The 24,927-nt window shown below is 38.6% G+C and overlaps 1 protein-coding gene across 4 annotated transcripts in view; it reads left to right on the top strand.

The window, feature by feature from the left end:
• NPAS3 (neuronal PAS domain protein 3) overlaps positions 1-24,927 on the top strand; it is a 958,674-nt gene that overhangs the window by 466,821 nt on the left and 466,926 nt on the right. For 2 of the 4 annotated variants that reach the window (XM_086363633.1, XM_086363631.1), the window contains one exon: positions 7,262-7,338. In XM_086363633.1, coding sequence (XP_086219759.1) covers positions 7,262-7,338 — 77 coding nt within the window. Of the gene's footprint in view, positions 1-7,255; positions 7,339-24,927 lie in introns of all 4 variants that reach the window. The other 2 variants (XM_086363632.1, XM_086363630.1) reach the window with 1 other exon arrangement.

The following is a 24,927-nucleotide window of genomic DNA, read 5'->3' as shown; positions in this document are numbered from 1 at the left end:
ATTAAAAATTTCAACTTCTCAAAAACAGTTTTCGCATATTATTGGGGGAGGTCATTTCTACCAATTAAAGGACAAGGATCCAACTTGGTGTAGTTTGTGCTGCTTTCAGATCCCAAATTAGATGGGATTTTCTAATTTTCCCTTTGAAAGCTGTGGTCGGGAGTACTTGGTCCTTCATGGCTTAATGGAGTAGGTGATTGGTAGAAGGTTATCATAGGAAGAAGAGAAACAAGGACAACAGGGACAACAAGAAAAGCAGCAGCTCAGAAGCAGAGCTTCAGGTGGTGTTCGGGCAGAGCACCTTCCACCTCAGGCACGTGTTCAGGCTTGGAGCCTGGGCTGGTGTCTGCAGTGCCACTCCCTGTGGCCACTGGACCCTTCTATCACACAAGACTACCTCACTCAGTGGACTCTCTGTCGGTCATCTCTGTGTTCTCAGGGCCCAGCAACGTGCCTGCCTCATAGTGAGGCTCGGTAAGTGTTGGCTGCTGTAGCCCTGAAGCCAGAATGAATTAGTTGATAACTTTTGCGGAGCTCACTTTAGATAAAAATCAAGACCTTCTGCTGCTCAGAGGTTCTCCTGTTCTATAGTTTCTGTTCTTTCTGTTCTCAAGTCACTTTATAACTGCCTCACTCTTCAAACTTTTCCAAATTGAGAGAGAGTGCAATTGATGATACCCTGTATCTCTGCTGGAAATCCAAAGACAAGAATTAGTCATAATCTATTTTTTTTATTTTGTAAATACAAAGAGGAAATTCTCATTTTCTTCACTATATAAAGGGAATTAAATAGTTTAAGCTCTGCATCCAAAGCAAGCCCTGCAGCATCACTTTGTTAAAATCAAAAAATACATTCAGAAAAGGCTTGGAGTTGTGGGTGGATTTCAAGTCCTGTAAAAGTGACTGTTTTTTGTATACATTGTTATGAGAATGATCAAGAAAGTTAAATTGAAATGATTGTTACCTACCGTTGTTAGAGAGTCCTGTTTGAATTTGCAATAATTACTTTATAGAATCAAGAAATAAAGCGTACCCTCATCTATTCCTTCAATCCTGCCCTTATACCTCCATGCATCTCTTGAGGATTCCCCTGAGGTACTCCGCAACCTTCAGCCTAGCCTGTGGCTCATGCCTGTATTTTCCTGAGGTTTCTGACCTCAGAGATGCAGACTGTCAGCACTTCATCATCCTCTCTAGTGCTGTTGCTCCAAACAGCAGCTTACCCCATTGCCTTAAGAATGTACTTGTCAGCTGGAAGTTTGGGTCCTCTCAAGAAGTGTGTTGATCAACTTCTATGTAACCCATGTAAGGTACCTATAATAGCTCCTGTAGTAACTTCCAGATTGTCAGAAAACAGCTATTTTCCTCTTTCCCTGCCTACAGATGAAGAAACACCTGCTTTGATAACTCATTTCCTTCAAAGGAAAAGCGAGGCAAGTGGGCAAAAGGACTCTTTAAAATGAAAACTTCGTACTGAAAAGAAGTCCTTGTAATTCATACAAGAAGCATTTTTAAGACTTACAAAAGTAATACTTGGGTGCCATTTCACTTTTAGGCAGTTTACCATTCTGATGAAGAAAAGTTTTGTAAAGAAAGTGTTCAAAATCTGTGAATACTGTGTAAGTTCTGCAGAAGATAGGAAGTGCATGCTAAACACATTCTTGTGTAAACAGATCATTGAGTGTTTTGTGTATTTCCCTTAGTTTGTACTAGTTGTAGCCATACAGATAGGCTTTTTTTGATAAAAGCAGACATGATTCCTTCTTCTTAAATCCAGCCATTCATTTGTAAATATTAATACTCTCACAGTCTTATCGCCCTTAACGCTTTTCCTGAATATATTCAGTGCAACTTTAAATTGTGGGAGAAATTTAAATGTGTTGCAAAAAAGAATTTTTGAATCAGCGTAAGACTTCTTAGAGTTTCAGTTATTTTAACAGATTAAATACTTCTTTTGTCTAAATTGGTAATATAATGTGTTAATAGGCTTGAGATATGAATTATAAAAATGTATTTTTTAGAACATTCTGGATCTGAGTTTAAAAATAAGCCCATACTACACTGTTTTTGAATATGGAAGGTTTTCTTTCTTATTATTTAATGTTAACCTACCATTCAAATGCCTGATCAGCAATACCTGTCCCTGTTTCTTTTCGCTGGTTCTCAATTATCCTGTATTTTAAGGGGCAAAAAACTTATCTTGGTGAAAATACATTGAAAAAGTGTTGTTGTTCTTTGTTTTCAGACATTCGCTTCATGTAGTGTGTGGAAACTCCACACATCGGGCTTTTGACAACAGTTTCGATTTTAGGGCTGCTGTTTGGGTTAATCCGGTACCTACCACTCGTGATTCCAGTGCATCTTCCCCATCCCGACCTGAAATTCCACCAGTGTTTAGGGCATGCACAAACAGTGAGGAATTTAGTGTTGAAAGGGTACAAACTGTGAATTTGGGCAGTAGGGGGAGCGGTAAGAATAAGTGTCAGAATGAAGACTTGGTCCCGTAGTCAATAAAAGCATATCAATGTTTATTTTTATAGGGAGACACACATACACATATACACAACTATATACTTCATAAAGTTCTGAGACTTCTGAGAAAACCCTCCCTGGCTTCATCTGCCCTACAGTGAGGGAGGCTAATTGACATTCTTCAAGGGAAATCCCTTTTCTTCTCTTTGGTAGTCATGGGAAGACTCATTAAGCATTCTGTACTCTTTTCTTTACCAGACTCCGACTTTGCTTAGCCCAAGTGCTAAAGCCCAGGGAGTGATGTCCAGGATTTCCTTTAGTCCTCTCTTCCCCCACGCTCAGTGTAGGAACAGAGTCTTGCCCCTTACACAGCAGATTCCGAGGGTACCCACCAAACTTGCCTTTTTACTCAGTGGATGACTCCACTCTTGAAATACCACCTGCAGAACATTAAGGCTACATCCACCCATCCTGCCACTCAGCTCCCCATGGAGGGAGAGCTGGATGAGAAAATAGCCCCAAAATGGTATTCCCTATCTGCTAATGACGTTTCCCAAATCAAACAATTTCTTGGCAACCCTGCCTCCCAGTGTCATCCTCCTCACTTTTGAGTGTCTTGTTCAAGGGATCCCTTGAACAAGAAATAATGCGCCCCTTTCTCTCTCCCTGCCTGTGGTTTACCTTCCCAGTGTGAACTGTGCAGGGAGGGGCTGGGGCAGCTGCAGCTGCTCTGGAAATGGGGGCGGGGAGGGTTAGGGGGAAAAGGGCAACGCGGGACGCAAGGCAAGAATGGCTCATGACTTTTCCGCCGTTCATTACGTGTGTCCACTAAGCTGGCCTGCTTCTGTTTTCTAATGGGTTCTTCAATGGCAAGCTGACCTTTTGTCTGAATAGGTCAAACTCCCACTGAGCGATAATCCTCAGCCTTCCTGGCGTTTGTGCATCCCTGAAGGTGACGGGCACTGGTTAGGAATATGACTGGGAGTGTGTGGTGTATTTCCCCAAAGAGGGATTGTCTTTTATTGCACTTAATTAATTCTCAAAGACTACCTCACAAGGTTATGTGGAAGAGTCTAGGTTATTTTTTGCTGACACCGTTGAGGGACAAAATGAATTTTTCAGATACATGCTTCAGATTGGGGTTTTCTTCTGTCTTTCTTTCTTTTTTTTTTTTTGTCTTCCATTTTTTAATGAGAGAAAGGCCAAATGTGCAATCCTAATGATTCATCATATCATTTTATATTTCTGAGACAATCAGAATTTCTTCAGTCAATTTTTAAAAATCTTTCTCCCTATACATTGCTTCCATTTAAAGTCTCTTAAAACTCTAGGTGTTTTATTTCTAACCCTTGAAAAACATGAGATGATCATGTTGTTTTCTTGATCATGTTATGCTGGGCCTAGGTTTGTTTCGAATTGCTTAAAATTTTCTGATGGAATGTTTATGAGGTTTTATAGCACAGGTTACCCTACAGTGGCTAGCAAGTTTCAGCATCACATAGGTACTCAGTAATTTCTGAACTGAATTTGAACTACTGTGGCTTGTTTTTTTTTCCTTTTACCAGTTTATATAACCTGTTCAAATTATACAATTCTCATCACTGTCAGTGGCTGAGATATAGTCTTCACAGATATAGGATTACGTGTTCCATTTATTTAGCAATGTGCTATGCATTTTTTGGTTGATTTAGTATTCTTTACATTCCAAAGCATTGTCTTTTAATTGAACAGACAAATGACCGAAGTGTCTGCAGATTAAACATTAACCTGTATAGCAGTACCAAGTATGCAGTGTGTGGGCACTACCAAATGGTTTTAAAAACTGTCAACTTCCAAAACACAGCAGTCTGAGAGAACTTCATAAACAGTGTATTACTTTTCTGAGAATGATGACCCTCACTGAGGAAGTGCCTCTTCAGTTTTTCTTTAGGCATAAATGATACTCCATAAACACAATGAGATTAACATAGAGGAACAAAATAACTGTGTTTGTATTGTTCCTGAGTTATCAGATTATTATCTCAGTACTCAAAATCCCAAATGTGGTGGGATGAAAAGTACAAGATAAAAAGTACACATTTAACATCTATTCAGTCACCAATAATGCTTCAAGTCAGAGCTGGGCTTCTACCTGGGGCATAATGGGTTCCTGTTTAACATATTTATGTTGGTTGTAAAATTAGGAACTGTCATTACAGCCCCACATCACCTGCATAAGTGCAAAACATATAAATCAAGAGAAGTTCCAGTGTAATAAAAATGCCATTGAAGGGAAAAGCATGAAACCACTTACAAGATTCTTGTGTGTTATGCTGGCATGTACTAGAATGCACACTCGGGTTTCTATAGAGGATCTGAAGAACAAAGGAAACTAACTATGCAGGTGTAGGACTCGTGGACAGAAGACCTGATGGAGGCATGTGGGATTTCCAGACTGACCAGTAAGGTTTTAAAATAAAATTCCCAATTATGTATGCATTTGCACCACTTACCTGAAGAACAGCTGAGCCCTAAGTTGAGGAAAGGCAAGAAAAGAATGGCTGTCAATGGCCAGGCTTAAATAACCCCTGCAGGAACCCGGTATAGTTCCTGCAGTATAGTTCATGCTTCAAAAAGGCAGTTGTTATTGGAGCAAACTCCTTGGACCTTCTAGTGAATGAACAAGTTCCTTTCATTTCCTGTGATGTTTCAAGGTCCTCAATAGATTGGTGGCTGTTACTCTGCTGCCCCCCTCTTAATCCAGTTCATTGGAGAATAGTGTATGTTCTCTGAGATCAGTCCATTTTCTCTGTGAGTTACAGGGGTTTATTTTAAACCTCATTATTGGAAGTCCTGAAATGCCCCCAAATTTTAAACTATTAATAAAGAGCTTTCTGAATCCTAATTACTGCCTCAATAACAGAGTGGACACTTTTGGAGTTTTTTAACACCCCCTTCTGCCTCTCCAAAGCTCCCCTCCCCCCAACAATCTGTAAAAAAAAAAAAAAAAAAGAGAGAACTGCAGATTTTATTCATGTGGGATCATTCACACCAAGCAACCATAATGTGCAATTAACACTCTAGAAACTGAAAACAGTATTCAGCAAGACAGCTGCATTATCAAAAATGCCAAAGGAGTTTTGAAGGGAGTAATGTGCATGTTAGAATAGGAAATTAATCAGAAATGCACACACACCCAGTAATACTGTCTTAAGTACATCTTAATATTAAAATTTTAAAAATCTTATGTCTATACTTATAGTAGTGATTAATCTGAGGGTAGAAAATTGATTTTTTTCTATTTTAAAATTATTAGTTGTGTGTTTTGCTTCTGAAGCAAATGAAGAAGTTAGAATAGCGATCTCTAAAGTCCCTTCCAACTGGAATATTCCTTGATAATAATCACTCTTCAATTATATTTTATAAATTTTCCCATTGAAAGAAAATGCCTTTTTTATTTCCTCTTGCAAGTAATAGTGATACTTACCACTCATACTAGTTTCAAAGTGCCTTTCAGACATGGCAGACATTAGCTCACAATTTCAGGGGGGAACTGCCTACTTTTGCACAGCACAATGATCCTAAGTACACTTATATTATCCCTGCTAAGGTATGGATCTAACTGACTTAGTAATAACTGAAACATAACAGAATTATCCCAGCAGCATTTTGCTGGCATTGTCTTGTCAACTAGCTGAAAGCGTTAGGAGAAGAAAGAAAGGGGGTTTAATTTTATTTTCAATTCATAGTGTCTAGATTTGAGGGAACCGAGGTTTGTCAATTTTTAAGAAAAGCAGGAAGAGGTAAGGGATGTATTTGTTTGAAATATGGAAAAGTTCTGAATATTTTCTTTCATAAATTGCTGGAAAGCAAAGTAGATTTTTATGTTTGAGGACTTTTTAAAACTGGAAAAATAGCTAGAACAGATTTAAAAGCAAATCATGACCCCGTGCAAAAAAAAGGAAAGAAATTGTGAAGTGATGACCCACAATTCTGGATCCCCTAAATATCATGCAGTCAGCCCTTCTGTTAAGGATCGGGAGGCTCTCTGGGTGTATGTGCCTGCAGACAACACATGCAGGGTATGCCAGGAACAGAAAGGCTAACTATACCTTAGCAGAAGAACAGAAGTATTCAGATAAGGAAACAGTCACTGAGCTGCGAGGTACAGGCTAAACAAGCTTCCACCTGGGCTTCCTGCGGGTCCTGTAGGAACAGTTACACGTGAATGTTCAGTAAATATGAAATCCAGCCATCCTGAGACACTTCACACTAGTGCAAACAGTCACTAATGAGAATCTCCTAGCCAACATGTTGTGCTTATTAAATTATGATAAAGTTATTGCATTAGAACATTTAAAAAATCCTGTTGGCTTTTTTCCTGGCCTAGAGGATATTAAATGTTCAGGTTTCTCTGGGAGGAAAAGGAAATATGTATTTGCTTTAAAAATAACAATACCTAAATTTTAAGAAAAGCAGCTTACTAATTTATTTTTTTTTAATGTGAACATTCCTCTGTTTTTTTGCTCCAGTATAGGGAAAACAGTCCAAAAAGAAAAACATTAAATCTGATTTTAATGTTTGTAGAAGTTGATATTCTGAGATGAAAATTCAGCCTCGGCTCTGATTTGCTCAGGCAACTGAGAACCAGAGTTAAAACTGGCTTGTGATTCTCTCAGATCTTAGAGCTATAGTAGCTATCTAGTGATACAATTAAAGAGAAATGAAGCTGAAGGTGTGAATTGGAGCCCCAACTTAATTTCTTTCTTTCTTTCTTTCCTTTTCTTTTTCTTTTTTCTTTAAGTTATAGGTGCACAGCGAAGGAGAAGCCCCAGTGCACTGGCCATTGAAGTATTTGAAGCACATTTGGGAAGTCACATTTTACAGGTACCTTTAAACGAAAAAAGGTTGCTTACATTTTGCTAGGAAAAATCCACGTGTTTAGTCTTCTTATGAAAATGCCTTTTATTGCAGCTATGTGTATGACTTGCTATTGTATCTTGGAATTATGAAATTTTTATGAATTTATTTTTTTTCTTTTTAGAAAGCCATCCCTTGAGAGAATATTAATGAGAAAGGGAGGGCAAGTATTATTTGTGCTATAATAATTAAGATGAACGGTACTATTGAGTTGACGCACAATGTATAGTAGCTGGCTGTTCCCAGAATGATTGTGTGTGCTGCATTTGTAAGTGAACATATGTGTGTGTCTTTGGAGCTATATTTTGTTTTTGGAAGAGCAAAGTTTTGTTGTGAAAGTATGTGACATTTTTATGTGTTGCCAAACTTCAGTTGTTCTTTGCTTGAGTTTATATTCATAAGTGCTTCCCACCCTGATGTTAGCTTTCCTAAAGTACCGATTTTGTTAGGGTGAGATGTTAAAGTATGTTTTTAAGTAAGAGGAGACAGATATTAATAATTTGATCTTTCCAGTGACTTTCATGAAAAATATGAGGGTGACTAGGCATGGACCTGTAGTTATTTAGTCTTGGAAAAAATTTATCCCAAACTTAGCGCCTCACTTAGTCAGAACTTTTTCTGTTAGGATTTTGCAAATCATTAACTTGACTATCATTCTGCATTGTTTCTCTTTCCAGGATAAATGTTGCCATGGCCAAAGCTTTTATTTATTTATTTATTTTTTGTACATGTAAGATTCATTTTTAACCTGGAATTGAAGAAACAGACATATTTGGGGTGTTTGGGCATCTTATTGGAAAAAGATGGTTGCTTTCCTTAGATAAGATTTGGGATAAAAACAAAGCTAAACTACAAACTCCTGTCCATTCAGAGTAATTTTTGTTAAAAAAGGTCTCTATGGTGCTTTCATTTTCTAGATAGCCAAAGTGGTACTGAATCTAGCATGTAATTTTTGAAAATATATACCCTAGAAAAACTGCTTTCATCAGATTGTCCATGGTCAAACCCCCGTGACTCTCCAAAATGGTTCCTTGGCTGACAGCTTCAGTGTCATCGAGACAGTTGTTCAAACGACAAATTCCTGGGTCTCTCCTGGACCTAGTAAATCAGGGTCTTCAGGGTGAAATCCAGGAATTTGTTACTTTTAACAACCATTTGAGATAATTTTGATGCTTTATTAGGTCTGAGATGTCACTATTCACCTTTGTAAATTTAAGGCCTGAACGGTCCTTATTTATTTGTATTTATTTTGATCTTTCTCATTTCTCCACTAATTTATGTTGACATCCCACAGAACTATGTTTCATGAACTACACCTTAGGAAATGCTATCCTGTTGTGCACATAAAGTTTTGAATTACCTTTGTAGTAGATAAGTTTCAGGGACACAGGAAGGATATTTCTTTCTGGATCTTTGCATTTTTATTTCCCTCTTCCCTGTACGTTTTTGTCCAGAATCTCCACTATAAGTTGTGTATGAGTGATACCATATACACCGCTGTTCCTCTGTATGTGAGGGGAGTTTGTTCCAGGACCCCTGTGGACAGAAAACTCTGTGGTTGCTCAAATTTCTAATATAAAATGACATGGTATTTGTATATAACTTATGCATGTCCTCTTCTATACTTGAAATCATCTCTAAACTATTTACAGTACCTAATACAGTGCAAATGCTATGCAAATCATTGGTGGCATGTGGCAAGTGTATGTTTTTCTTTGTGGAACTTTCTGGATTTTTTCCAAATATTTTTGATCTGTGGTTGGTTGAATCTGTGAGTACAGAGGGCCAACTGTACATTGTTAGATTCTGATGTGATCCAGGATAACTCCTATTTATATTCTGAAGCCATCAGTGCGTAAGACTTTGTCAGTGAGAGAAATGATTCCAGTGGTATCCTATTATCCTCTAAATTCTCTCTGGAAATCTTGTGTTCATTGTTTTGTAGGGAGGGGGACTTAGGAGCTGCAAGAATTTAAATCTAATTTAAAACAAAAAACTCAAGAGTGTAAATGTAAGCTCAGTGAGAGCAGTGTAAAAATGAAGAGCGACTGTTCCCAGTGCCAGTTCAACGTTGGACTCCGTTAAGAGAGTGGAGGATCTAGATGAGACTGCTGAACTCTCCTGTTCTTTGGTTTGGTCACACCTGACTTAAACAGCACTCTTGAAGGGGTATAGACAGCTGGATGTCATTTGGAGTGGAATAACTAGATGAGTGCATGAACTGGAAATCGTGTTACATGAGATGTGGCAAAGGGCGTGGTGAAGTTAAGTGTGGGAAATACATGGCATAAAAGGGACATTAATATCCTCTCTTATCTATTTGAAGGCCTCATTCCAAAAGAAGAAAAAAAAGGAGGATTAGATACATTCTGTGTCTTCAGAGTGTAGAAAAAAGAGAAAGGGATGAAAGTTGAATAGGAAAAGAAATTGCCTCCATGTAACAAAACTTGGAAATAAAGCTGTCTGCATTTCCAACACACTCAAAACCTTTAGCGTTAGAAGCATAGATGGCTTTGTAAAGATGCTTTCAAGAAAGTCAGGCATCCAAGTGTGGTTGCACTAGATAGTCTTGAAATTGTTATAGAAACTAGAAACTCCTATCTTTCGATTCTAAAACCAAAGGTTATGGAGGGGAAGAATTGTGTATGCTTCTCAAAATGATATGCTAAAATTGCAGATAGGAATGGATTGGGAAGTAGCAGTAACAAGAAGGGCTTCCTCTAGGCTGTCTGGTTAATTGTCTTCTCTCCCAGCAGGGTAATTCTTGAACCCATAGATCTATGTACTGCATTCAAGGTTTCTCAGTAGTCTGCTTAGGTAACATGGTTTCCTTATTTTTCCTTCAGGAGGTTCCATAGTTGAATCTGGTTGATTCATGGGGCCTGGTGTAAATTCTTTCTTCTTTCTCCCCTACCCTTCTTTTGTTTGTAAATATCGGGGTGGGGGAGGGGGTGGAATAAACAAACCTGTGTGGTCAACAAGGTTGGCATAGTCTCTAACATCATAGTTTACCATCATTACCAAAAAAGAAAAAGAGTCAATACTTAGTAACAACATAATTTGCTGTAGTAGGCGCATGGCTGCTCTCCTTAACTAGCTTGCAATCATTTGGTTAAAGAACCAGGAGATTCCATAAAGTGAGAAGCATCACACTGGTCAAGTATCTTACTAGAGACCTGTGAAAGAGTGAGGCTCTGAATTTGACACAAAGCATCAGAGAAGACCGCTCAAAGTTGTTGATGGATGAATAGGAGTTTACTAGCCAAAGACAACCAAAGAACATTGCAGGCAAAGAAATGAAGAACACAAAGCATGGAGGCAACTCATCACAGATCTTATTTGGGGACTGTTAAGGTGTTTAACTTGATGGCTGTTTCACATACACAGAGGAGCACATAAGAGATAAGATGGAGAACTTACCAGCCATATTGCACAAGCCCAGTAAGCCAAGCCAGGATGGTGTAATCAGCAATAAGCCTATGGAGAAGGCTTTCATACAAGAGAGTGACAAGATAAACCTTTGGTTTGTTTCTGGTGTTACTATTAAAATACAATCTAGGAATCCTCTGTATTATGAGAGGCTATTATAAAGAGACAATTTAGGAAACTATTATAACAGTCTAATATCCAAATTAAGATCTTATCCGAGATAGAACCTCTATGAATAGACACACAGGAATGGCACATGGTATGAATTACAGATGAAAAGCTAGGGAATGGTAGGAGTTATCAGTGATCACAGATCTTCTAGCCTGATAAAAGGTTCCCAGTGATACTCTTGCCTAAGAGAGGCTGAAAGGGATATCTTGTTACATAACCAAATCTGTAAGAGGTAAGCAGTTGGAAACCTGAGTCTGATCTTCTAGAGAAAGATCAAGGCAAAGGGTGAAAACAGGGTGGGGCATTATTGCTTTGTGTAGATGAACGGTAGTTCAGATCAAACAGCGAGTTGCAGACAAATGGAGATCATATGGAACAAGGAGAGAAAAGGGCTGAGGCGAGGCAACCCCATACATGCCATTCCTTTAAGATGCAAATAGAAAATGGGAAAGGAGTTCAGTTTAGTATCTCAGTCGTGTCCAACTCTTTGCGACCCCGTGAACTGCAGCACGCCAGACCTCCCTGTCCATCGCCAACTCCCGGAGTTTACCCAAGCTCATGTCCATTGAGTTGATGATGCCATCCAGCCATCTCATCCTCTGTAGTCCCCTTCTTCTCCTGCCCTCAATCTTTCCCATCATCAGGGTCTTTTCCAATGAATCAGCTCTTCGCATCAGGTGGCCAAAGTATTGGAGTTTCAGCTTCAACATCAGTGCTTCCAATGAACAGCCAGGACTGATCTCCTTTAGGATGGACTGGTTGGATCTCCTTGCAGTGCAAGGGACTCTCAAGAGTCTTCTCCAACACCACAGTTCAAAAGCATCAGTTCTTCGGCGCTCAGCCTTCTTCACAGTCCAACTCTCACATGCATACATGACCACAGGAAAAACCATAGCCTTGACTAGACAAACCTTTGTTGGCAAAGTAATGTCCCTGCTTTTGAATATGCTGTCTAGGTTGGTCATAACTTTCCTTCCAAGGAGTAAGCGTCTTTTAATTTCATGGCTGCAGTCAGCATCTGCAGTGATTTTGTAGCCCAAAAAAATAAAGTCTGACACTGTTTCCACTGTTTCCCCATCCATTTCCCATGAAGTGATGGGACCAGATGCCATGATCTTAGTTTTCTGAATGTTGAGCTTTAAGCCATCTTTTTCACTCTCCTCTTTCTCTTTCATCAAGAGGCTCTTTAGTTCTTCTTCACTTTCTGCCATAAGGATGGTGTCATCTGCATATCTGAGGTTATAGATATTTCTTGGCAGTCTACATTCCAGCTTGTGCTTCCTCCAGCCCAGCGTTTCTCATGATGTACCCTTCATATAAGTTAAATAAGCAGGGTGACAATATACAGCCTTGTCATACTCCTTTTGGAACCAGTCTGTTGTTCTATGTCCAGTTCTAACTGTTGCTTCCTGACCTGCATACAGATTTCTCAAGAGGCAGGTCAGGTGGTCTGGTATTCCCATCTCTTTCAGAATTTTCCACCGTTTGTTGTGATCCACACAGTCAAAGGCTTTGGCGTAGTCAATAAAGCAGAAATAGATATTTTTCTGGAATTCTCTTGCTTTTTCAATGATTCAACAGATGTTGGCAATTTGATCTCTGGTTCCTCTGCCTTTTCTAAACCCAGCTTGAAAATCTGGAAGTTCACAGTTCACGTATTGCTGAAGCCTGGCCTGGAGAATTTTGAGCATGACTTTATTAGCATGTGAGATGAGGCTCCAAAATCACTGTAGATGGTGATTGTAGCCATGAAATTAAAAGACGCTTACTCCTTGGAAGGAAAGTTATGACCAACTTAGATAGCATATTAAAAAGCAGAGATATTACTTTGCCAACAAAAGTCCGTCTAGTTAAGGCTATGGTTTGACTAGTGGTCATTATGGATGTGAGAGTTGGACTGTGAAGAAAGCTGAGTGCCAAAGAATTGATGCTTTTGAACTGTAGTGCTGGAGAAGACTCTTGCGAGTCCTTTGGACTGCAAGGAGATCCAACCAGTCTATCCTAAAGGAGACCAGTCCTGGTGTTTACTGGAAGGACTGATGCTGAGGTTGAGACACCAATACTTTGGCCACCTCATGCAAAGAGTTGACTCATTGGAAGAGACCCTGATGTTGGGAGGGATTAGGGGCAGGAGGAGAAGGGGACGACAGAGGATGAGATGGCTGGATGGCATCACCAACTTGATGCATGTGAGTTGCATGAACTCCGGGAGTTGGTGATGGACAGGGAGGCCTGGTGTGCTGCGATTCATGGGGTCGCAAAGAGTCGGACATGACTGAGCGATTGAACTGAACTGAGATGAATGCAGTTGTGTGGTAGTTTGAGCATTCTTTGACATTGCCTTTTTTAGGAATTGGAATGAAAACTGACCTTTTCCAGTCCTGTGGCCACTGCTGAGTTTTCCAAATTTTCTGACATATTGAGTGCACTTTCACAGCATCATGTTTTAGGATTTGAAATAGCTCAACTGGAATTCCATCACCTCCACTAGCTTGTTCATAGTGATGCTTCCTAAGGCCCACTTGACTTCACTTTCCAGGATGTCTGGCTCTAGGTGAGTGATCACACCATTGTGATTATCTGTGTCATGAAGATCTTTTTTGTACAGTTCTTCTGTGTATTCTTGCCATCTCTTCTTAATATCGTCTGCTTCTATTAGGTCCATACCATTTCTGCCCTTTATCAAGCCCATCTTTGCATGAAATGTTCCCTTGGTATCTCTAGTTTTCTTGAAGAGATCTCTAGTCTTTCCCATTCTACTGCTTTCCTCTATTTCTTGCATTGATTGCTGAGGAAGGCTTTCTTATCTCTCCTTGCTATTCTTTGGAACTCTACGTTCAAATGGGTATGTCTTTCCTTTTCTCCTTTGCTTTTCACTTCTCTTCTTTTCACAGCTATTTGTAGAAAGGAGTAGACAAAGAGTAAAGAACCTACCTGCCAATGCAGAAGACACAGGTTTGATCCTTGGGTCAAGAAGATCCCCTGGAGGAGGGCATGGCAACCCACCCCAGCATTTTTGCCTGGAGAATCCCATGGACAGAGGACCCTGGTGGGCTAAAGTCCATGGGATCACAAAGATTCAGCCATACCTGAAGTGACTTAGCATGCAAGGAAGAAGTATCAAGGTGACTGAGGATATAAATCCTTCAGGGGGACAAATATTGAAGAGATGTCATAGGTTTTGTCAGTTAAAGCATTGCAGTAAAATTTTAGGTTCAGAAGACAAACCTAAAAAGTGATAGAAGGTAGAAATGTTTGGATATTTGTGGTAAAGTCCAGTTTGGAGATGAGAAGATAGTGTTACAGGACATTTTTGTATTAATGTTGTTAAGAGTATGTTTATAAATCTGAGATTCATGGGGTCAAGTATTGGTCAATGATATGCTCTTTAGCAATCAACTTTTAAAAAATCAATATCAAGTGCTCATGTCTGCATTAGGAAAGGATAGGCTTCCATGATTTTTAATGGCTATATGTCATTCTATACTATGGATGTATCATTATTTAACCTTTTTTTTCCATTGAGTATTTTGATTATAAGTTTGCATTTCTAATTCATATACCAAGTAAAGTGTGTTTTAATGAGAAAAGGCCTAAGCCAGGTTGATTTTAACTTAAATTTATTAAATTTTTGGTGTGTATTAAGTTCTATGTATTATGCTAACTACTCTTCTTATATCATCAGTTAATACAATGTGTATCTGTGATTCAGGTACTCTGTGCATATCTTACAATTGAGTAAACTAAGATTTCTTAGAAAACTCACATAACAATTACATGACTAAACTCACATAGCTAGTTAAGTGAGAGTTGAATTTGAACCCAGGATGTTATGACTAGATTATAAATACTTGCCAAGAAATGATGAGGACCTTTTAAAAGATAGGTTATAAAAGGCAAGACTTTATATTTGTAGTGAACAGAACTAGGGGACTGATGGAAATTGGAAGGTAAAATACAGATCAGTTCTGAGCACCGGAACTGGGGCTCAGGTAACACCTCGGAATTCCCTGCACCAGGTGCCACACCTTGCTGTTCCCCATACTAGCCCCAGGGGTGTTTTGTGGACAGACATGCTAAGGACTTCTTAATTTTTGGTCCACCTATTCTATGTACTGCAGTATATGTGTTTGCCATGTGCATCGTATTGTTGTTGTTCAGTCACTAAGTCATTTCTAACTCTTTGCAACCCCATGAACTGCAGCACACCAGGCTTCCCTGTCCTTCACTATCTCCCGGAATTTGCCCAAACTCATGTCCATTGATCAGTGATGCCTTCCAACCATCTTAGCCTCTGTCATTCCCTTTTCTTCCTGCCCTCAATCTTTCCCAGCATCAGGGTGTTTTCCAGTGAGTCAGCTCTTTGCATTGGGTGGCCCGAGTATTGGAGTTTCAGCTTTGGCATCAGCCCTTCCAATGAATATTCAAGGTTGACTTCCTTTAGGATTTACTGGTTTGATCTCCTTGCAGTTCAAATGACTCTCAAGAGTCTTCTCCAGCACCACAGTTTGAAAGCATCAGGTCTTTGGCAGTCAGCTTTCTTTATGGTTCAACTCTCGCATCCATACATGACTACTGGAAAAACCATAGCTTTGACTAGACAGACTTTTGCTGGCAAAGTGATGTCTCTGCTTTTTAATATGCTGTCTAGGTTTGTCATAGCTTTTCTTCCAAGGAGCAAGTGTTTTTGATTTCATGGCTGTGGTCACCATCCACAGTAATTTTGGAGCCCAAGAAAGTAAAACCTGCCACTGTTTCCATTTCTTTCCCATCTGTTTGCCATGAAGTGATGTGACTAGATGCCATGATCTTAGTTTTTTGAACTAAGCCAGCTTTTTCACTCTCCTCTTTCACCTTCATCAAGAGGTTCTTTAGTTCCCATAAAGGTACATCTTATTAGCCATATATTCTCTTAAGAAAATTTAGGAAGTTTTATAGATCCATTAAAATGTGACTTCTTTCCTACTGAGAGGGGTGAAATAAATATAATGGTGATTCTGTCAATATAAAAATCAACTGTTACAAAGTTATTTTCCAATGTAATGATCTAATACTTGTATACACAGGCATGGCCATGGTCCAGGCTTCATACTGTGCAGTTCTAGGGCCACCATTTGTATTATATATACTGTACCCTTACTGTAGCCTCAGTGAACCTATAGCTGTTTCAGGTATGAATTTCAGCACAGGGGCATCTTCTGCAGGAGAGGCGAGACAATCAAGGGGTGTCAGCCTCGCTGCTGCACGACTGTGAGGCAGGGGCATTGGGCCTGAGGCGTTTTAGCTGACTTTATTCTTCTGTGACTCATTGATCAGAGGAGGGGTTAGAGGCAAGGGGTCAAATTGAGAACTGTGCTGTTTGTGACAGGTGAAGTAAAAATCCCAGGCTTCCCTGGTGGCGCTAGTGGTAAAGAACCCACCTGCCGGTGCAGGAGACGCAAGAAACATGGGTTCAATCCGTGAGTCAGGAAGATTCCCCAGAGGGGGAAATGGCAACCCACTCCAGTATTCTTGCTGGAGAATTCCATGGACAGAGGAGCCTGGCAGGCAGGCTACAGTCCATGGGGCCACAGAGAGTTGGACACAACTGAGCGACTAAGCACACACAAGAAAAATCCAAGAACTTTGAGCCATTATGTGAGCTCTTTTCCAGAATGTAATACTTGTGACTCAGCACTGATTTGGTTCCTGCTTTAAAAGTTCTCTCTAGGCATTATTGTTCTCACTTCATGATTCCTTAATATGAATAAAGTATAAGTGGTATTTACTTTTACTTACCCAGTTTAGAGACCAGATAGAATATTCATATTTTACTTTATCAAAGTTAACGGAACAGAAAATGGTAACAGCATCCTTGTAACTCGTAAAATTAACTAGGGGAATGACTTTCCCTTAGGTGCCAGATTTATGAATGGAGTTCTTTAATTATTTGCATGCCCTTAGCAGAAGGGTTTGAGGGATTTTGTTTGTTTTTTCATTTTGTAAATAAAGCTTATATAATTGTTATGTGAAATTGTAGTATTGTTTTTGCATACTCCATAGTATTGCCTTGCCTCACAGGTGACAAAACAAAGCAATCAAATCAAACTTTGTATGTGGAAGATTTTTTAGGGTTTATGTTTGTATTAGTCGTGAATACATTATGGTGAACTACAGAAGGGTGCCTGTTACTGACATTGAGTAATACATATCACTACTAATAACTGTTACTTATAGAGTAATTGAGGAGTGGTTTTTATTCATAACTAGTTTTGGATATTATAGTAAATGAAACTTTCTGAGTTGGATGAATAAGCTCATAAATATCCACAAGTTTATATATAAATGATATAGAATTGCAATTATTTTAAATGAAGTCTTGGGAGAATAAAAATATTTTATAAAAAATTTCCTAAAGGGAGATAGTGGTGGAAGTGTGGCACCAATGGTGTTAGTTTTGAACTTGTCTGTGTTGCATGAACCCTTCTATAGCTAACTCAATAACTTTACATTATTTCTGGGTATTAAGAAATGTTTGAATTGTAAGGCATTCAAACCCCAAACTAAAAGAGAATCTCTTGAGCTGACACTTTGAGGAAAACCAAGAGAGAATCACCAAGAACATTCCAATATTATAACACCTGAGGGTCTCTCCCTGGGAGTGAATCAGAAAAGGCTGGGCAAAGGAGTTACATGACCTCTTGTCTTCCTCAGCATCACTAAGGAGATAATTGTTCTTGAAAGAATTATTTTTCAGTAGAACAACTCTCTTATAGAAGACATTGAAGGTGGTCATCACCTTAGCAGACCAGTGTAACTAAAGTGTATATTTTCTTAAAATGGATGGGGAACAGGGATCTGAAATGTTGCTATTTTTGTATTTGATAGGTTAAGTCATCAGAGATTTGCATGTGTAAAATGGATGACACTACAGACTTCAGTGAAATGTCAGATTTCAATCCTGTGGTTTTTCCTCTTTTAATACCTTCGGCCATGGATTAGAGAGTAGAAGTAAAAGAAGAGCCTAGGTTTAAAAGAGAATGCTGTGAATCAGATTTAGAACAAAATAATGTTAGAATTTATGTTTAAATTTATATGCTTCCATTTTTAATCATAGTTTGAAGATAGTTTAAGGATATACCCTGGAATCATGGTTGGTTTACATACTGTTTTGGTCCTGCAGAATTCTTTTTAAGATAAATGAGAAAGTATAGGTTCTTTATCAGAAATATTTAAAAATTTGTGGTCAGTGTAATAAGGGAAACAAAATATCTTGTGACACTTTATATTTCTGTTAAAATTTAAGTATTTCTAGTGACAGCACCGCTTCAGTGTCTTGAGACCCACTCAATTGTAGAAGACTGAGAAGATTCTTTAGAGAAATTAGGTTTATAGGCAAAAGAGCTACTTACAATCATGTTGGGGTGGGGCTGGAGAATGCAACATCTGTTATTAGCATCTTGTTTCATTGGATCCAGCAAGAGACAATAAAAGATTGACTAGTACAATTCAAGTATCTGGGCAGAGAAAAGTGAGTAATACCTAAAATAGCTCAAGAACTGACTAATACGAACATAAAAATTATTACTTAAGGTGTTGCCTAGCCAAGTCAACATCACATTTTACATTTAATAGCAATGTTTTCAAAAGACTTTTGTGAGAGAGAATGATACATTAAGTGTATTTTCTATTGGAATTTCACTCTTATTATTTTATTGGAACTTACAAGTATTAAAGAAATGATCAACTCTAGGAAAGGTTCATCTTACTCCTTATGGCCCTTGATGGCAAAGTGGTATCCTGCTTGACATCAGTACTAAAATAAAATAAAATTCAACTAATAGAGGCATTCTCTAGCTATAAAACAGGAAAGAGAAAAAGGGGAGTGACCCTGCAGTTTCCCTATGATCCAGAATGGTAAGAAAATGTAAAACTAAATATAGAAAAGAGAAAGTTAGTGAATATATTTGCATATGCAAATTAGCTTAATTGATACTGCTTGCCTCTACAGGGATTTTTCATTACAAACTGGAGTGCTACATTGTTCAGCTCATATTGAGTAATTTAGTAACTAATGAGACCAGTTTGCACTAATTTGCATATGATAAATGAGCTTAATTGCAGTAAATAACTTGGAGGCATAATTACTTAATTTTCCTGTGTTGCACGGCTTTTAAGTTCACGTATGAACAACTCAAGATAATTTTGCATATTTAAATTAGTTGCTTTTAAATTTTCTTGGACAAAAAAAAAAGGAACACACCTTATCAATTGAGCTGTAAAACAATCGTATGTAAGGTTTAGTGTATTTTTATTTAAAAAGAAAGGAGAGAGAGGCAGAGATTTGTTGTTCTCCTCTCCTATATCCTTACCTCAGATAAGATATCAGCATTGACATTAGGAAAATGTTTTTCATGTTGGAAGTTAATTCACAACTTCTGTTAGTAACTGACCTGGGCGAAGACTGAAATGTATATATGAGTGAATCATAAGTTTTAAAGTAGGGTTCATTACACAGATGCGTTTTGTCCCTTATTTAATTTGGCGAGCTCATATCTGATGAGTCAGCTGGCTCTGCTGTCTTCCTGTCTTCTAAGTTGCTGAGCTTTGATGACACAGCATCACTCTGACCTTAGCGTGTATTTTCTATCTCAGTTAACACTTCATCTGTATGAAATTGGTTTCATTGGAGAATCTCAGTGTGGTTTGGCCAAAATCATCTCACTGATCTTCACATGAACTCAAGAATATATGTTTTATCAAATCTCCATTCTCAAAATTGAAAAACTGAAGCACAGAGGATGACTACTAAATCATGATTTTACAATACTATATTGCCTTAGAATGTCACTTGTGAGAAAAAAGTATGATATTATTCAGAATTAACTTCTTAAGTCATATAAAATCATATTCATAATTGAGTATGAGAAAATATTTTGTGGTTGTGAAAGTTTAAAAGCGGTCATTTAAAAAATCATTGCTCCTTTAATTCATTGTATGAAAAGCAGAAGGAGGTGTTAGGGTTATTTACTTGCCACAATCTGGAAAAATAACTCCTGAAATTTTTCTTGAAAAGACTCAAATCCCATTAAATTTGGTATAAGCATCCTACATCCTTCAGAGATGGGCCAAAACAAGTACTAAGTATAGTATATCCCAAGTGTAAAGTTTGAATCCTTCATGTCGTAGGTGCTCAAGAAGTAACTGATGAGTAAATGAATGAACAAATAGAGTCTTACTGAAGTCACATTGAACCCCAGAACTAGAGCCCCCTTTCAGCTCTGTGTTCCAGCCCTGTTTTTGTTTTTTTTTTTTAGTTGGAAGCTAATTACTTTACAATATCGTGGTGGTTTTTGCCATACATTGACATGAATCAGCCACGGGTGTCCATGTGTTCCCCATCCTGAATTCCCCTCCCTCCTCCCTCCGCATCCCATCCCTCTGGGTCATCCCAGTGCACCAGCCCTGAGCACCCTGTCTCATGCATCGAATCTGGACTGGCGATCTATTTCACATATGATAATATATATGTTTCAATGCTATTCTCTTGAATCATCCCACCCTCGCCTTCTCCCACAGAGTCCAAAAGACTGCTCTATACATCTGTGTCTCTTTTGCTGTCTCTCATATAGGGTCATCGTTACCATCTTTCTAAATTTCATATATATGTGTTAATATAGTGTATTGGTGTTTTTCTTTCTGACTTACTTCTCTCTGTATAATAAGCTCCAGTTTCATCCACCTCATTAGAACTGACTCAAATGCATTCTTTTTATAGTCCAGCCCTGTTTTTAATCCATGTTTTCTAGGTAGGTGGCAGAGTATGGTAGATTCTTTTTGTGCATGTACTTTGGCATCCAGCCACTTTGAGCTCACATCCTGATGTGCTAACCTACTGACTGTGAGCCCCTTGCTAAGACAGCCTCTTGTTCTCTCTAAGCCTCAATTTCTTCATCTTTAAAAAATAGAGAAAATAGTAGTAAAATGTCTCCTGATAGGCATGTTGTGAGGATTGAAGGAGATAGTGTAGTTAAACATGTTTAGTACAAAACCTGGCATGTAGAAGGTGTTTAATAAACATCTGCTAGTATTTCTGTCTATATGTTGTATAGTTCAGAAAAATGGCCAAGTTTTTAAAGAAAAATGTTCATGCTTATCAGGAGTATTACCACACAGGAATATGGGAGTGTTATCAATAAAAATCCTCTTAGATTTAAAGTAAGATAAATAAATTTCATTGAACACAATCTGAATTATCTGTTTAGCATAGCATAGCATCAATAAAAATCCTCTTAGATTTAAAGTAAGACAAATAAATTTCATTGAACACAATCTGAATTATCTGTTTACATAAATGGTATCTATATTTACTGGGCTTCCCAGGGGGCACAGTGGATTGGGTTGCCATTTCCCCCTCCAGGGTATCTTCCTGACCCAGGGATTGAACCCGTGTCTCCTGCATCTCCTGCATTGGCAGGTAGATTCTTTACCACTGAGCCAACTGACTACAACTAGTACTGATTATAAGTGGGGACTTTCTCATCACAAAATTGGTTATCTCAAGTAACCAGGATCTAGGAAATGAGACAATAACTTTAAAAATACTAAACTGAAGCTTCAGTTTAGTAAATACTTACCGAGTACCTAGTTTGATCAGAGAACAGAGAAAATACCAAGATACAAAGGCGAGTCATGGTTTTGCCTCTCAGCATTCCCACTGTGAACAGAAAAGACCAAACACAAAGCAGACAAACATGATTCAGTGTAACGTAGACTAGTGGCTTCGAATCCCGGCCCTTAGTTATGTGGACTTGGGCGGTTTATTTAAACTCTCTAAATCTTACTTTCCTCCACCCTAAATGGAGATGGTAGCAGTCCTTCCCTCAGAGATGGCTGTGAGAATTAGAGATGCTCACACAGTGCCTGGCACATCGTGAGCGTTCTGCAAACGTTGGCCATGGGTGACAGGCTGCACCCTGCAAGTTGCCCAGCTTGGGGCTGATCAGTGAGCACGTCCTGTGGCTGCAAACTTAAAATCACACAGCTCATCCACCGTGATACACACACAATAAGTTTGATTTTCATGTGCATCTCTGGGGGGTGGGGTTGGTAGTTGAGTGTCCTATCCTCACACCTACATTCTCCCAGTGTGGTCACATAGGGTAAGACTAGGGGAAGGGAGGAAAATAGAGCAACGGTATCATTGTGGTTGAGCAGTTTTTGTTTGGGGCCTGCTAATAGGAAGATTGTTTGCAAAGTGTGGGAACATATCTTTATTCTTTCTCCGGCACTAAGGGTAGCCAAATTATTTGGAGATTAAAGCAGAACAGAAAGATAATTATACTTTCAATTTTTAAATGTGGTTAGAGGTCTTAGAAATTCTTAGGGTTATGTGTCAAATAGGAATGTGAATAATTACTTGATGATAAAGATATTTGCAAATCTGGGCCAGATTCTTTTTCTTTCGGCTTTAGAATAGTCCTTGGTGGTAGTAAATATTATATTGTTACCAGCATCAGTTAGGAATGACAGAGAATAGGGTGACACCAGCTGATTATCATTTATTGGGAACCCTCAGTCAGGATGGCTAGGTTTGCTTTCTCATCTGAATCTCTTTTGGGTTTGAAGAAGGTTTGGGGATGGGAGTTCTATGGGTAATGTGCTTTGTTTTCCAAACTGAGCTGATGGAAGATGTCTGTGAATATCTGGGAACAGTCAGTAAGTCGTGTCCGACTCTTTGCGACACCATGAACTGCAGTACTCCCTCTCCTTCACCATCTCCCAGAGTTTGCTCAAACTCATGTCCATTGAGTCAGTGATACCATCCAACCTTATCATCCTCTGCCACCCCCCTGCTCCTGCCCTCAATCTTTCCCATCACTGGGGTCTTTAACAGTAGTATTCAACAAAATACACTTGGGAAATTCTGGCTTAGAAGAATCAAATCCAAATTAATTTAAGGTATTTTAAAAATCTCTAAGAGCTAAATTGAACACATAATTGAACAATGTTTACACAATAATATCAGATCTATAATCAGCTTCAATAGCTTTTTTTTCCAGAGAATTTAATTTTATTATTTTAACCCATTTTATATTGGATTATATAGCTGACTTACAATACTGTGTTAGTTTCAGGCGTATACCCATTAGTTTTCAGATTTTTTCCATTTAGGTTGTTATAGAGTACTGAGTAGAGTTCCCTCTGCTATACAGTAGATCCTTATTGAGTCTACTAACTTTTTTAAAACAAAGATTATTACAAAAGAATCCTCTGTATATAGTTGTCCTTTGTGTGTGTGCATGCACATATGCACACATGTGTGGTCAAGTTTTAAAAATAGTTTTTTTTTTTTTTAACTTTACAATGTAAAAGTAGAAAATAAAGAATATGTAGAAAGGTCAAAAACTGTAGGCAAGCAAAATCAAAAAAATAAAAGTCAGGTATTTCTCCATCCTCTGAGGTTCTGTTTTGTTTGTTTATCTGTAAATCATCCAAAATGGGATTGTGATCCTTGTCTCCTGAAAGCAGTTTTGGAAGGAATAGCTGATGTTAAGAGAGAAACTATACATCAATCATGGATGATACATGCTCGCAAATGGTTTTCTTCTTCTGAGACTGATGTGGGTGATATTATAACTACTGAAGACCCCAGGAACCAAGAGCTGTAGGCAACGGTGATAAGACAGCACTATCAGGGTCCTGCTAAGGGGTCCCGGGATAACCACCAACCTCCATCCTCCCTCTGCTGCAGGCATGGACCTATGAGCCAGCCTAGGAGCTGGGTCACATGTCCCCTGATCACCAAGATTCCAGCTGTTTTTATTAACATCCAGTAGCACCTTATAAGGGCTTCCCAGGTGGCACGACTGGTAAAGAACCCGCCTGCCAGTGCAGGAGACAAAAGAGACATGGGTTCAATCCCAAGGTCAGGAAGACTCCCTGGAGAAGGAAATGACTACCCACTCCAGTATTCTAGCTTGGAGAATTCCATGGACCGAGGAGCCTGGTGGGCTACAGTCCATGGGGTTGTAAAAGAGTCGGACAAGACTGAGCAACTAAACGACCTAAGCACCTTGTAAATATCACTTCCCAGACACCTGCCAACCCAGGATCTAATGATTTAGGACTGAATGGTAAGGAATTCATGTGGCAGTGTTGTTTTGTGATAGCAGAATAGAACTCTGCCGGAGGACAGAAAAAGTCATACCATTTGTTTTATCTCTGTTGGGAAAAATAAACATTAGGGTAAATTAGTTGAAAATATTATAAACATTTGTTATTTTGATTGAATAAAATGTGTAACTGATGGTTGAATTGCCCACAAAGAAGAGCCTAGTCAAATGCCCATGAGACCAGATAACTGCTATAGGAATTGTCAGGTCAGAGCAGCTGTTTCCCTCATTTCCAAAGATATAAAAAGTGCAGGTGACCCTTTAGGCCATCAGAAAAATACTCTCTGAAATAATCCACTCTCATACTTCATTTTAAGGTGGTGCAATGTTTTAGTAAATTTAGTCTGGTATAGAGATTAGACCAAGGGTAGAATTGACCTAAAGAAACAGAAAATTCTTTTTTTGTAAGTGGCAAGCCTGCGAGTTCTACATAAATACAAAGGCAAATGATAATATCAGTGACTATTTTAATTGCATCTTTAATCCATAAGGATAGTTCAATGACATTTTAAATTATACTTTTAGAATTGTAGTCACATAGGAGATAAAACTCAGTAACTATTTAATAATGCATACTGAGATCAACTGTATCCTCTCTTGAGATCACATTTAGGTGGACTGAATGTAAAAGTCCAATCAATCCAGAATTTAGACAGCATTTAATCTTCTGGAAGGCATTGTTGAGTCTTTCTAAAGTACCCAGGCTTGGTTCCTTGAGTTGGTACCAGTTTTCTCTGCTGAAAGATTAGTTTCATTACATTCTCAGCTAAACTGTATTATTTTTTATATGGAGTTGGATTGT

This window comes from Bos grunniens, chromosome 21 (genome assembly GCF_055505025.1).
Source record: "Bos grunniens cultivar Pamir isolate PY7600 chromosome 21, Bosgru_T2T1.0, whole genome shotgun sequence".
NCBI classification, from domain to species: Eukaryota; Metazoa; Chordata; class Mammalia; order Artiodactyla; family Bovidae; genus Bos; species Bos grunniens.
The sequence above is the reverse complement of the archived record's forward strand: the minus strand, read 5'-3'. Positions and strand labels throughout refer to the sequence as shown.